Genomic DNA, 15,229 nt, shown 5'->3' with positions numbered 1-15,229 from the left:
TTCAGGGTCAGGTGTTGCGGCCGCCTGTGTCACTCGTCACAAACAGGATGTTGAACACCTCCACCTGTACCAGGGGGTGACAGGTGGGGTCAGTCGGGGGGGTCAGAGGTCATGGCAGCGGGCAGTGGACAGTGGACAGTGACACGGTGACAATGACACGGTGACAGTGACACAGTGACAGTGACACGGTGACAGTGACACAGTGACAGTGACACGGTGACAGTGACACAGTGATAATGACAGGGTGACAGTGACAATGTGACAGGGTGACACGTCACACTCGTTACAGTAGTACGGTGACAGGGTGACAGGGTGACAATGTGACGGTGACACGGTGACAGTGACAGTGACACTCACGTCACACTCGTTACAGTAATACAGTGACAGGGTGACAGTGTGACAGAGTGACACGGTGACAATGACACATCACACTCGTTACAGTAATACAGTGACGGTGTCAGGGTGACAGTGACAATGTGACACAGTGACAGGGTGACAATGACACGTCACACTCGTTACAGTAGTACAGTGACAGTGACAGGGTGACACAGTGACAGTGACAGTGACAGGGTGACAGTGACGGTGACACGTCACACTCGTTACAGTAATACAGTGACAGTGACAGGGTGACAGGGTGACAGTGACAGGGTGACACTCACGTCACACTCGTTACAGTAATACAGTAATACAGTGACAGTGACAGGGTGACACGGTGACAGTGACAGGGTGACAGTGACACGGTGACAATGACAGTGACGGTGACACGTCACACTCGTTACAGTAATACAGTGACAGTCACAGGGTGACAGGGTGACAGTGACAGGGTGACAGTGACACGGTGACAATGACAGTGACGGTGACACTCACGTCACACTCGTTACAGTAATACAGTGACAGGGTCACAGTGACATGGTGACAGTGACACGGTGACAGTGACAGTGACACTCACGTCACACTCGTTACAGTAATACAGTGACAGTCACAGGGTGACAGGGTGACAGTGACACGGTGACAATGACAGTGACAATGACAGTGACAATGACACTCACATCACACTCGTTACAGTAATACAGTGACAGGGTGACAGGGTGACAGGGTGACAGTGACACGGTGACAATGACAGGGTGACAATGACACAGTGACAGGGTGACAGGGTGACACAATGACACGGTGACAGGGTGACAGTGACACTCACGTCACACTCGTTACAGTAATACAGTGACAGGGTGACAATGACAGGGTGACACAGTGACAGTGACAATGTGACAGGGTGACACACGGTGACACTCACGTCACACTCGTTACAGTAATACAGTGACAGTGACACAGTGACAATGACAGGGTGACAGTGACAGGGTGACACGGTGACAGGGTGACAGTGACACTCACGTCACACTCGTTACAGTAATACAGTGACAGTGACAGGGTGACACGGTGACAGTGACAGGGTGACAGTGACAATGTGACACGGTGACACACGGTGACACTCACGTCACACTCGTTACAGTAATACAGTGACAGGGTGACACGGTGACAGTGACAGGGTGACAGGGTGACAATGACACGGTGACAATGACACGGTGACAATGACACTCACATCACACTCGTTACAGTAATACAGTGACAGGGTGACAGGGTGACAATGACACGGTGACAGTGACAATGACACTCACGTCACACTCGTTACAGTAATACAGTGACAGTGACAGGGTGACAATGACACAGTGACAGGGTGACAGGGTGACAGTGTGACAATGACAGGGTGACACAGTGACAGGGTGACAATGACACAGTGACAGTGACACGGTGACAGTGACACTCACGTCACACTCGTTACAGTAATACAGTGACAGTGACAGGGTGACAGTGACAGGGTGACAATGTGACAGGGTGACACACGGTGACAATGACACTCACGTCACACTCGTTACAGTAATACAGTGACAGTGACAGGGTGACAGGGTGACAGGGTGACACGGTGACACACGGTGACACGTCACACTCGTTACAGTAATACAGTGACAGGGTGACAGTGACAGGGTGACAATGACAGGGTGACAGGGTGACAATGACACGGTGACAGGGTGACACGGTGACGGTGACACTCACGTCACACTCGTTACAGTAATACAGTGACAGGGTGACAGTGACAGGGTGACAGGGTGACAATGACACGGTGACAGGGTGACAATGACACTCACGTCACACTCGTTACAGTAATACGCCGGCTCGTCCTTCACCCGGCCCTGGTAGGCGATTTTCTTCCCCGCGCGCAGCAAACTCTCGCGTTGTACCTGGCAGTGCTTGATGGACTGCAACAGGCAGTACCTGCGGGGACACACCTGTCACACACCTGGGGACACGCCTGTCACACACCTGGGGATACACCTGGGGACAGCTGTGACACACCTGTCACACCTGTCACACACCTGGGGACACACCTGGGGACAGCTGTGACACACCTGACACACCTGGGGACACACCTGTCACACACCTGGGGACAGCTGGGGATACACCTGGGGACACACCTGACACACCTGTCACAGCTGCAGACACACCTGTCACACACCTGTCACACCTGTCACACACCTGGGGACACACCTGTCACACCTGGGGACACACCTGGGGACAGCTGTGACACACCTGTCACACCTGGGGAACACCTGACACACCTGACACACCTGGAGACACACCTGTCACACCTGGGGACACACCTGACACACCTGGGGACACACCTGACACACCTGGGGACACAACTGTGACACCTGGGGATACACCTGACACACACCTGGGGACACACCTGGGGACACACCTGTCACACACCTGTCACACCTGGGGACACACCTGTCACACCTGGGGACACACCTGGGGACAGCTGTGACACACCTGTCACACCTGGGGACACACCTGACACACACCTGGGGACAGCTGTGACACACCTGACACAGCTGGGGACACACCTGTCACACCTGGGGACACACCTGTCACACCTGGGGATACACCTGGGGACAGCTGTGACACACCTGTCACACCTGTCACACCTGGGGACACACCTGTCACACCTGGGGATACACCTGGGGACAGCTGTGACACACCTGTCACACCTGTCACACCTGGGGATACACCTGTCACACCTGGGGATACACCTGTCACACCTGGGGACACACCTGTCACACCTGGGGATACACCTGGGGACAGCTGTGACACACCTGTCACACCTGGGGACACACCTGTCACACACCTGTCACACCTGGGGACACACCTGTCACACACCTGGGGATACACCTGTCACACATCTGTCACACCTGGGGACACACCTGTCACACACCTGTCACACCTGGGGACAGCTGTGACACACCTGTCACACCTGGGGACACACCTGTCACACACCTGTCACACCTGGGGACAGCTGTGACACACCTGACACACCTGGGGATACCTGGGGACACACCTGTCTCACCTGGGGACACACCTGTCACACACCTGGGGATACACCTGTCACACATCTGTCACACCTGGGGACACACCTGTCACACACCTGTCACACCTGGGGACAGCTGTGACACACCTGACACACCTGGGGACACACCTGTCACACACCTGACACACCTGGGGACAGCTGTGACACACCTGGGGACACACCTGTCACACACCTGTCACACCTGGGGGACATCTGAGGACATCAGGGCACACCCAGGGACACCTGGTGACACCTGTGCCTGTCCCTGTCCGTGTCACTCCTTCCACAGCTGTCCCCAGGTGTGTCTCAGCTGTCCCCAGGTGTCCCCAGGTGTCCCCTGATCCTGTCCTCAGATGTCCCCATGTCCCCCCAGGTGTCCCCAGGTGTCCCCAGATGTCCCCAGGTGTGTCCCCAGAGGTGTCCCCATGTCCCCCCATGTCCCCCCAGGTGTCCCCAGGTGTCCCCAGGTGTGTCTCAGGTGTCCCCAGGTGTGTCACAGCTGTCCCCAGGTGTTCCCATGTCCCCCCATGTCGCCCCAGGTGTCCCCAGGTTTCCCCAGATGTCCCCAGGTGTCCCCAGAGGTGTCCCCATGTCCCCCCATGTCCCCCCAGCTGTCCCCAGCTGTCCCCATGTCCCCCCAGGTGTCCCCAGATGTGTCCCCAGGTGTGTCCCAGGTGTGTCCCCAGGTGTCCCCAGGTGTCCCCATGTCCCCCCAGCTGTCCCCAGGTGTCCCCAGGTGTCCCCATGTCCCCAGGTGTGTCCCCATATCCCCCCAGGTGTGTCCCCAGGTCCCCCCATGTCCCCCCAGGTGTCCCCAGATGTCCCCAGGTGTCCCCAACTGTCCCCAGGTGTCCCCATGTCCCCCCATGTCCCCCCATGTCCCCCCAGCTGTCCCCAGCTGTCCCCAGCTGTCCCCAGGTGTGTCCCAGGTGTGTCCCCATGTCCCCCCATGTCCCCCCAGGTGTCCCCAGGTGTCCCCAGGTGTCCCCACACTCACTTGATCATCTTGTACAGGTCGGGGTCGCTGATCTTGACGGTCCTGGCCACGTTCCAGGAGACGTGGATCATGGGCACGATGGACTTGACGTTCTTCACCTCGTTCCACTCATAACGCTCCAGAGCCAGCTGGTACTGATAGGCTGGGGACAGCATGGGGACATTGAGGGGACACTGGGGACACCGCTGGGGACATTGGGGGGATTGGGGACATTGGGGGGATTGGGGACATTGGGGGGATTGGGGACATTGGGGACACTGGGGACATTGGGGGGATTGGGGACATTGTGGTCCTGGAACCCCCCCGAGGAGCCCTGACCACCCCTGGGACCCTCTGTGGTGGCACTGACGTGTTGTCCTTGTGGTCCCCAATGTCCCCTCAATGTCCCCTCAGTGTCCCCAATGTCCCCAATGTCCCCCAATGTCCCCAATCCCCCCAATGTCCCCACTGTCCCCAATGTCCCCAATCCCCCCAATGTCCCCAATGTCCCCACTGTCCCCAATGTCCCCAATCCCCTCAATGTCCCCAATCCCCTGGATGTCCCCAATGTCCCCCAATGTCCCCAATCCCCTGGATGTCCCCTCAGTGTCCCCAGTGTCCCCTCACCTGTGAGCGGCCCCACGTTCCAGGCGATGTTGTTGCACCAGCCCGTCGCCTGTACCCAGTGATGTCCCCAATGTCCCCAATCCCCTGGATGTCCCCAATCCCCTGGATGTCCCCAATGTCCCCAACCCCCCCAATGTCCCCAATGTCCCCAATGTCCCCAATGTCCCCCAATGTCCCCAATGTCCCCCAATGTCCCCAATGTCCCTAATGTCCCCAATCCCCTGGATGTCCCCAATGTCCCCAATCGCCCCAATGTCCCCTCAGTGTCCCCAATGTCCCCTCAGTGTCCCCAATGTCCCCAATGTCCCCAATGTCCCCAATCCCCTCAGTGTCCCCAATGTCCCCAATGTCCCCAATGTCCCCAATGTCCCCAATCCCCTCAGTGTCCCCAATGTCCCCAATGTCCCCTCAGTGTCCCCTCACCTGTGAGTGGCCCCACGTTCCAGGCGATGTTGTTGCACCAGCCCGTCGCCTGTACCCAGTGATGTCCCCAATGTCCCCAATGTCCCCAATCCCCTGGATGTCCCCAATGTCCCCAATCCCCCAATGTCCCCTCAATGTCCCTGATGTCCCCTCACCTGTGAGTGGCCCCACGTTCCAGGCGATGTTGTTGCACCAGCCCGTCGCCTGTACCCAGTGATGTCCCCAATGTCCCCAATGTCCCCAATGTCCCCAATCCCCTGGATGTCCCCAATGTCCCCTCAATGTCCCCAATGTCCCCAATGTCCCCAATGTCCCCAATGTCCCCCAGTGTCCCCAATGTCCCCAATGTCCCCTCAATCCCCCCAATGTCCCCAATGTCCCCAATGTCCCCAATGTCCCCAATGTCCCCCCGTTGTCCCCTCACCTGTGAGCGGCCCCACGTTCCAGGCGATGTTGTTGCACCAGCCCGTCGCCTGTACCCAGTGCACGGTGCCGGCGTTGATCCACACCAGGTCGCCGGGGCGCTGCACGAACCGGTACACCGGGATGTTGGAGCGGTACAGGTCCTCCAGGATGGGCCACCACGAGCCCGTCAGGTAGTCCACGCCGTGCCTGCGCCGGGGGCGTGGTCAGCGGCGGCCCCGCCCACCGGCAACGGGACACGCCCCGCCTGAAAGTTCCTCCCCGCCGGTGGGGAAAAGGAAGGGGTTGGACACGCCCCTTTTTTGGGGGTGGACACGCCCCTTTTTTTGGGGTGGACACGCCCCCTTTTGTGGCCACACACACTGTGGACTTGCCCACTTTAGTGTGGCCACGCCCCCTTTTTGGGTGGCCACACCCATTGTGGACACGCCCCCTTTTTTATGTGGCCACCCCCACTGTGGACTTGCCCACTTTAGTGTGGCCACGCCCCCTTTTTGGGGTGGCTACACCCACTGTGGACACGCCCGTTTTGGGGTGGACACGCCCCCTTTTGTGGCCACACCCACTGTGGACACGCCCCTTTTGGGGTGGCCACGCCCCCCTTTTGGGGTGGCCAAGCCCCACTTTTGGGTGGCCACGCCCACTCTGAACACACCCCCTTTGGGTGGCCACACCCACTGTGGACTTGCCCACTTTAGTGTGGCCACGCCCCTTTTTTTGAGGTGGCCACACCCACTGTGGAAACACCCCCTTAGGGTGGCCACGCCCCCATCAGGTGGCCACGCCCACTTTTTGCATGGCCACACCCATTGTGGAGACGCCCCTTTTGGGGTGGTCACGCCCCCTTTTTGTGTGGTCACGCCCCTCTTGTGTAGCCACGCCCACGGTGGACACGCCCCTTTTGTGTAGCCAATCACGCTGTGCCTGGACATGCCCATTTTAGGTGACCACGCCCCCTTTTGGGTGGCCACGCCCCTTTTGCATAGCCAAGCAGAATGTGTGTGGCCACGCCCCTTCTGTGGCCACGCCCCATTTGTTTAGCCACGCCCACCACACTTGGACACGCCCCTTTGTTTAGCCACACCCCTCTTGTTTAGTTCCCAGGGCGCTGGCTGCAGCCAGGCCAAACCCACTCAATAATTAATGCTAATTAATCAATTAATCACTGACCACACCCCTTCTATGCAAATGCCGTCCTTCAGGCAAACCACACCCCTTTAATGCAGACCACGCCCCTTTTTCCCAGGCCACGCCCACCTGTCACAGAAGGCGGCGATGGTTTCCCAGTAGTGCTCAGCCCCAAGTGCCTCTTTATGGAAACCACGCCCCTTTCCCCACAAACCACGCCCCTTTATGCAAACCACGCCCCCTTTTAGCCAAACCACGCCCATCCTCTGCAAGCCCCGCCCCTTTTATGCAAACCACGCCCCTTTTCCCGCAGGCCACGCCCACCTGTCGCAGAAGGCGGAGATGGTTTCTCAGCAGTGCTCAGCCCCAGGTGCCCTCTCTATATAAACCACGCCCCTTTATGCAAACCCCCCCCGTTTTATACAAACCACACCCCCTTTTATGCAAACCACGCCCATTTTAATGCAGACCACGCCCCTTTTTATGCAGGCCACGCCCACCTGTCGCAGAAGGCGGAGATGGTTTCCCAGCAGTGCTCAGCCCCAAGTGCCCCATTTATGCAAATCACGCCCCATTTATGTAATCCCCACCCCCTTTATGCAAACCACGCCCCTTTTCCACAGGCCACGCCCCTTTTATGCAGGCCACGCCCACCTGTCGCAGAAGGCGGCGATGGTTTCCCAGCAGTGCTCAGCCCCAAGTGCCTCTTTATGCAAATCACGCCCCTTTTCCCACAAACCCCGCCCCTTTATGCAGACCACGCCCATTTTATGCAAACCCCGCTCCTTTTTATGCAAGCCACGCCCACCTGTCGCAGAAGGCGGAGATGGTCTCCCAGCAGTGCTCAGCCCCAACTGCCCCTTTATGCAAACCCCGCCCCATTTTATGCAAACCCCGCCCATTCTCTGCAAGCCCCGCCCCTTTCCTGCAAACCACGCCCCCTTAATGCAGACCACGCCCCTTTTTCCGCAGGCCACGCCCACCTGTCGCAGAAGGTGGCGATGGTTTCCCAGTAGTGCTCAGCCCCACGTGCCCCTTTATGCAAACCCCACCCCATTTTATGCAAACCACGCCCATTCTCTGCAAGCTCCGCCCCCTTTCCCACAAGCCACGCCCCTTTTCCCGCAGGCCACGCCCACCTGTCGCAGAAGGCGGAGATGGTCTCCCAGTAGTGCTCGTGCACCGCGAACCACTCGCAGTCGCCGGGGCCGATGTTGATGTTCACCGAGCAGAAGTTGTTGTTCTCCTGGTGACCTGCGGGGGGCGACAGCAACAACAACAACAACAACAACGTCACCTGGGGGCACCTGGCACCTGTCACCTGGTCATGGCACCTGTCACCTGATGGCACCTAGCACCTGGGGATGGCACCTGGGGATGGCACCTGGGGATGGCACCTGGTGTGGCACCTGGCACCTGCTGTGTCACCTGCTCCTGGCACCTGCTGTGTCACCTGTCACCTGGTGATGGCACCTGGCACCTGGGGTCACCTGGCACCTGATGGCACCTGGCACCTGGTGGTGTCACCTGGGGTCACCTGTCACCTGCTGTGTCACCTGGCACCTGGTGATGGCACCTGGCACCTGGTGTCACCTGGCACCTGCTGTGGCACCTGCTGTGGCACCTGTCACCTGATGGCACCTGGCACCTGGTGATGGCACCTGGCACCTGGTGATGGCACCTGTCACCTGATGTCACCTGGCACCTGGTCATGGCACCTGTCACCTGGTGGCACCTGGTGATGTCACCTGGCACCTGCTTGTGTCACCTGATGGCACCTGTCACCTGGTAGTGTCACCTGGCACCTGGTGATGTCACTTGTCACCTGCTTGTGTCACCTGTCACCCGCTGTCACCTGGTGGTGTCACCTGTCACCTGCTGCTGTCACCTGGTGTCACCTGATGGTGGCTCCTCCTGTCACCTGATGTCACCTGTCACCTGGTGTCACCTGCTCCTGTCACCTGGCACCACCTGGTGTCACCTGGTGTCACCTGCTTTCACCCCGTCTCACCTGCTGACACCTTCTGTCACCTGTTACCTGTTACCTTGTGTCACCTCCCCTCTGTCCCCAGGTGTATCCAGGTGTGTCCAGGTGTGTCCAGGTGTGTCCAGGTGTACTCAGGTGTTACTCAGGTGTGTCCAGCTGTACCCAGCTCTATCCCAGGTGTGTCCAGGTGTACCCCAGGTGTGTCCAGGTGTACTCAGGTGTACCCAGCTCTATCCCAGGTGTACCCCAGGTGTACCCAGGTGTGTCCAGGTGTACTCACCAGGTGTGCGGCTGCCTGGCACCTTCATGTAGAGCTGCACGGTGTTCATGCCCAGGATGGTGTGCCCCACGTGGCTCAGGTGTGTGCAGGTGTACCCCAGGTGTGTCCAGGTGTACTCAGGTGTACCCCAGGTGTGTCCAGGTGTACTCACCAGGTGTGCGGCTGCCTGGCACCTTCATGTAGAGCTGCACGGTGTTCATGCCCAGGATGGTGTGCCCCACGTGGCTCAGGTGTGTGCAGGTGTACCCCAGGTGTACCCCAGCTGTACCCCAGGTGTGTCCAGGTGTACTCACCAGGTGTGCGGCTGCCTGGCACCTTCATGTAGAGCTGCACGGTGTTCATGCCCAGGATGGTGTGCCCCACGTGGCTCAGGTGTGTGCAGGTGTACCCCAGGTGTACTCAGGTGTACCCCAGGTGTGTCCAGGTGTACTCACCAGGTGTGCGGCTGCCTGGCACCTTCATGTAGAGCTGCACGGTGTTCATGCCCAGGATGGTGTGCCCCACGTGGCTCAGCATGTTCCCCGTGGACGAGACCCTCATGAACGCCGGCAGCTTCAGCAGCTCCTGCAGCTGCGGCTTCCACCTGCGGGGCCACGCCCACGTCACCTGAGGGGGCGGAGCCAAGCTGGGGGCGTCACCTGAACCCCCCCAGTGTCACCCGAGAGTGACCCTGAACACCCAAATGTCACCTGGGGGTGTCACCTGAAACCCCAGTGTCACCTCACAGTGACACTGAACCCTCAAATGTCACCTGGGGGTGTCACCTGAACCCCCCAGTGTCACCTGAGAGTGACCCTGAACCCCCCAGTGTCACCTCACAGTGACACTGAACCCCCAAATGTCACCTGGGGGTGTCACCTGAACCCCCCAGTGTCACCTCACGTGACCCTGAACCCCCCAGTGTCACCTGAGTGACCCTGAACCCCCAAATGTCACCTGAGTGACCCTGAACCCTCAAATGTCACCTCATGGTGACCCTGAACCCCAAAATGTCACCTGGGGGCGTCACCTGAACCCCCCAGTGTCACCTGAGAGTGACCCTGAACCCTCAAATGTCACCTGGGGGTGTCACCTGAACCCCCAGTGTCACCTGAGTGACCCTGAACCCTCAAATGTCACCTCACGGTGACCCTGAACCCTCAAATGTCACCTGGGGGCATCACCTGAACCCCCCAGTGTCACCCGAGAGTGACCCTGAACCCTCAAATGTCACCTCACGGTGACCCTGAACCCCCAAATGTCACCTGGGGGTGTCACCTGACCCCCCAGTGTCACCTCACAGTGACCCTGAACCCCCAAATGTCACCTGGGGGCATCACCTGACCCAGAGTGACCCCACCCTGTCACCTCACGGTGACAGTGAACCCTCAAATGTCACCTGGGGGCGTCACCTGAACCCCCAGTGTCACCTCACAGTGACACTGAACACCCCCAGTGTCACCTGAGTGACCCTGAACACCCAAATGTCACCTCACAGTGACCCTGAACCCCCAAATGTCACCTGGGGGCGTCACCTGAACCCCCGGTGTCACCTGAGAGTGACCCTGAACACCCAGATGTCACCTGGGGGTGTCACCTGAACCCCCCCAGTGTCACCTGAGAGTGACCCTGAACCCCCAAATGTCACCTCACAGTGACACTGAACACCCCCAGTGTCACCTGGGGGCGTCACCTGAACCCCCCAGTGTCACCCGAGAGTGACCCTGAACCCTCAAATGTCACCTGGGGGTGTCACCTGAACTCCCAGTGTCACCTGGGAGTGACCCTGAACCCCCAAATGTCACCTGGGGGCGTCACCTGAACTCCCAGTGTCACCTGGGAGTGACCCTGAACCCTCAAATGTCACCTGGGGGCGTCACCTGAACTCCCAGTGTCACCTGGGAGTGACCCTGAACCCCCAAATGTCACCTGGGGGCGTCACCTGAACTCCCAGTGTCACCTGAGAGTGACCCTGAACCCTCAAATGTCACCTGGGGGTGTCACCTGAACCCCCCCAGTGTCACCTGGGGGTGTCACCTGAAACCCCGGTGTCACCCGAGAGTGACCCTGAACACCCAAATGTCACCTGGGGGTGTCACCTGAACCCCCAGTGTCACCTGAGAGTGACCCTGAACCCCCAAATGTCACCTGGGGGTGTCACCTGAACCCCCCATTGTCACCTCACGTGACCCTGAACCCCCCAGTGTCACCTGAGAGTGACCCTGAACCCCCAAATGTCACCTGGGGGTGTCACCTGAAACCCCAGTGTCACCTCATAGTGACACTGAACCCCCAAATGTCACCTGGGGGTGTCACCTGAAACCCCCAGTGTCACCTGAGAGTGACCCTGAACCCCCAAATGTCACCTGGGGGCGTCACCTGAACCCCCAGTGTCACCTCACAGTGACCCTGAACCCCTCAGTGTCACCTGGGAGTGACCCTGAACCCCCAAATGTCACCTGAGTGACCCTGAACCCCCAAATGTCACCTGGGGGTGTCACCTGAACCCCCAGTGTCACCCAAGAGTGACCCTCAACACCCCCAGTGTCACCTGGGGGTGTCACCTGAACCCCCCCAGTGTCACCTCACAGTGACAGTGAACACCCCCAGTGTCACCTGAGAGTGACCCTGAACCCCCAAATGTCACCTGGAGGCATCACCTGAACCCCCCCAGTGTCACCTGAGTGACCCTGAACACCCAAATGTCACCTGGTGTCCCCACCCCAACCCCCAGTGTCCCCCAGGTGTCCCCAGGTGTGTCCCCACCCCCCCCAGGTGTCCCCACCCCCCCTCAGCTGCCCCCAGCTGTCCCAGATGTCCCCCAGGTGTCCCCAGCTGTTCCCCCACCCCCCCCAGGTGTCCCCAGGTGTGTCCCCACCCCCCCAGGTGTCCCCAGGTGTCCCCATGTCCCCCCAGGTGTCCCCACCCCTCCAGGTGTCCCCAGATGTCCCCAGGTGTGTCCCCAGCTGTCCCCAGGTGTCCCCACCCCCCCAGGTGTCCCCAGGTGTCCCCCCAGCTGTCCCCATGTCCCCCCAGGTGTCCCCCCCACCCCCAGGTGTCCCCAGCTGTCCCCCCAGCTGTCCCCAGCTGTCCCCAGGTGTCCCCAGGTGTCCCCAAGTGTCCCCCCAGGTGTCCCCACCCCCCAGGTGTCCCCGGTGTCACCTCTTGGCGTCCGACAGGTCGATGTTGGTCCCGAATTTGATGATCTGATGGGATTTCTGGTCGGGGGGGCTGGGGGGGACACGGGGTCACGGGGGGGGAGGGGACGGGGGGACACCGGGACCCCCCCCAGGGTTTGGGGACCCCCCTGGGGACATCAGGACCCCCCCAGTGACATTTTGGGGACATTTGGGGACATTGGGACCCCCCCAGTGACATTTTGGGGACATTGGGACCCCCCCAGTGACATTTTGGGGACATTGGGACCCCCCCAGTGACATTTGGGACCCCCAGGGGACATTGGGACCCCCCCAAAGGACATTGGGACCCCCCCAGTGACATTCTGGGGACATTTGGGGACATTGGGACCCCCCTGGGGACACCGAGACCCCCCCAGTGACATCTGGGACCCCCCCCCAGGGTTTGGGGACCCCCCTGGGGACATTTGGGGACCCCCCCAGTGACATCTGGGACCCCCCAGTGACATTTTGGGGACATTTGGGGACATTGGGACCCCCCTGGGGACATCTGGGACCCCCCTGGGGACACCGGGACCCCCCCCAGTGACATTTGGGGACCCCCAGGGGACATTGGGACCCCCTAGGGGACATTGGGACCCCCCTGGGGACATCAGGACCCCCCCAAAGGACATTGGGACCCCCCCAGTGACATTTTGGGGACCCCCAGTGACATCTGGGACCCCTCTGGGGACATCAGGACCCCCCCAAAGGACATCGAGACTCCCCCAGGGTTTGGGGACCCCCCAGGGGACATTTGGGACCCCCCTAAAGGACACCAGGACCCCCCCCAGTGACATTTTGGGGACATTTGGGGACATTGGGACCCCCCCAGTGACATTTGGAGACCCCCAGGGGACATTGGGACCCCCCTGGGGATATCTGGGACCCCCCCAAAGGACATTGGGACCCCCAGGGGACATTGGGACCCCCCCAGTGACATTTTGGGGACATTGGGACCCCCCCAGTGACATCTGGGACCCCCCCCCAGGGTTTGGGGACCCCCCTGGGGACATTTGGGACCCCCCTAAAGGACATTGGGATCCCCCCAGTGACATTTGGGGACCCTCCTGGTGACATTTTGGGGAGGGGGTGTCCCCAGGGTGTCCCCAGGTGTCCCCCAGGTGTCCCCCAGGTGTCCCCAGGTGTCCCCAGGTGTCCCCAGATCCCCCCAGGGTGTCCCCAGGTGTCCCCAGGGTGTCCCCAGGTCCCCCCAGGTGTCCCCAGGGTGTCCCCAGGTGTCCCCAGGGTGTCCCCAGGTGTCCCCCAGGTGTCCCCAGATCCCCCCAGGGTGTCCCCAGGGTGTCCCCAGGGTGTCCCCAGATCCCCCCAGGGTGTCCCCAGATCCCCCCAGGTGTCCCCAGGGTGTCCCCAGGTGTCCCCAGGTGTCCCCACCTGGGCGGGGTCTCGGTGGTGCTGTCCGGCTCTTCGGCCTCCTCATCCTCGCTGTCCTTGTCCTCCTGTGGGGACATTGTCACCTGAACACCCCAAATGTCACCTGAACACCCCAAATGTCACCTGAACACCCCCCAAATGTCACCTGAACCCCCCAAATGTCACCTGAACACCCCAAATGTCACCTGAACACCCCAAATGTCACCTGAACACCCCCCAAATGTCACCTGAACCCCCCAAATGTCACCTGAACCTCCCCAAATGTCACCTGAACCCCCCCAAATGTCACCTGAACACCCCAAATGTCACCTGAACCCCCCCAAATGTCACCTGAACACCCCAAATGTCACCTGAACCCCCCCAGTGTCACCTGAACACCCCCAAATGTCACCTGAACCCCCCCAAATGTCACCTGAACCCCTCCAGTGTCACCTGAACCCCTCCAGTGTCACCTGAACCCCCCAAATGTCACCTGAACACCCCAAATGTCACCTGAACCCCCCCCAGTGTCACCTGAACACCCCAAATGTCACCTGAACACCCCAAATGTCACCTGAACCCCCCCAAATGTCACCTGAACACCCCAAATGTCACCTGAACCCCCCCAAATGTCACCTGAACACCCCAAATGTCACCTGAACCTCCTCAAATGTCACCTGAACACCCCCAAATGTCACCTGAACACCTCAAATGTCACCTGAACCTCCCAAATGTCACCTGAACCCCCCCAAATGTCACCTGAACCCCTCCAGTGTCACCTGAACACCCCAAATGTCACCTGAACCCCCCCAAATGTCACCTGAACCCCTCCAAATGTCACCTGAACACCCCAAATGTCACCTGAACCCCCCCAAATGTCACCTGAACACCCCAAATGTCACCTGAACACCCCCAAATGTCACCTGAACACCCCAAATGTCACCTGAACCCCCCAAATGTCACCTGAACCCCCCCAAATGTCACCTGAACACCCCAAATGTCACCTGAACCCCCCCAAATGTCACCTGAACACCCCAAATGTCACCTGAACACCCCCAAATGTCACCTGAACCCCCCAAATGTCACCTGAACCCCTCCAGTGTCACCTGAACCTCCCCAAATGTCACCTGAACCCCCCCAAATGTCACCTGAACCCCCCCAAATGTCACCTGAACACCCCAAATGTCACCTGAACCCCTCCAGTGTCACCTGAACCCCCCAAATGTCACCTGAACCCCCCCAAATGTCACCTGAACCCCCCCAAATGTCACCTGAACCCCCCCCAAATGTCACCTGAACCCCCCCAAATGTCACCTGAACACCCCAAATGTCACCTGAACACCCCCAAATGTCACCTGAACCCCCCCAGTGTCACCTGAACACCCCCAAATGTCAC

General features: G+C 59.6%; 1 protein-coding gene across 1 annotated transcript in view; it reads right to left on the bottom strand.

Annotated features, from left to right (window-relative positions):
- Positions 1–7: 7 nt before the first annotated feature.
- Positions 8–15,229, bottom strand: part of LOC131574483 (lysine-specific demethylase 6B-like) — a gene marked incomplete at its 5' end in the record, with an annotated part of 29,348 nt that continues 14,126 nt past the window's right edge. Inside the window, 8 exons of the mRNA XM_058828953.1 lie at positions 8–64; positions 2,202–2,328; positions 4,458–4,599; positions 5,911–6,098; positions 8,177–8,291; positions 9,739–9,887; positions 12,446–12,514; positions 13,855–13,919. Of these exons, the coding sequence (XP_058684936.1) occupies positions 8–64; positions 2,202–2,328; positions 4,458–4,599; positions 5,911–6,098; positions 8,177–8,291; positions 9,739–9,887; positions 12,446–12,514; positions 13,855–13,919 (912 nt within the window). The remainder of the gene's footprint in view (positions 65–2,201; positions 2,329–4,457; positions 4,600–5,910; positions 6,099–8,176; positions 8,292–9,738; positions 9,888–12,445; positions 12,515–13,854; positions 13,920–15,229) is intronic.

This window comes from Poecile atricapillus, unplaced genomic scaffold (assembly GCF_030490865.1).
Source record: "Poecile atricapillus isolate bPoeAtr1 unplaced genomic scaffold, bPoeAtr1.hap1 scaffold_347, whole genome shotgun sequence".
Classification (NCBI taxonomy): domain Eukaryota; kingdom Metazoa; phylum Chordata; class Aves; order Passeriformes; family Paridae; genus Poecile; species Poecile atricapillus.
This window is presented reverse-complemented; position numbering and strand designations above follow the sequence as displayed.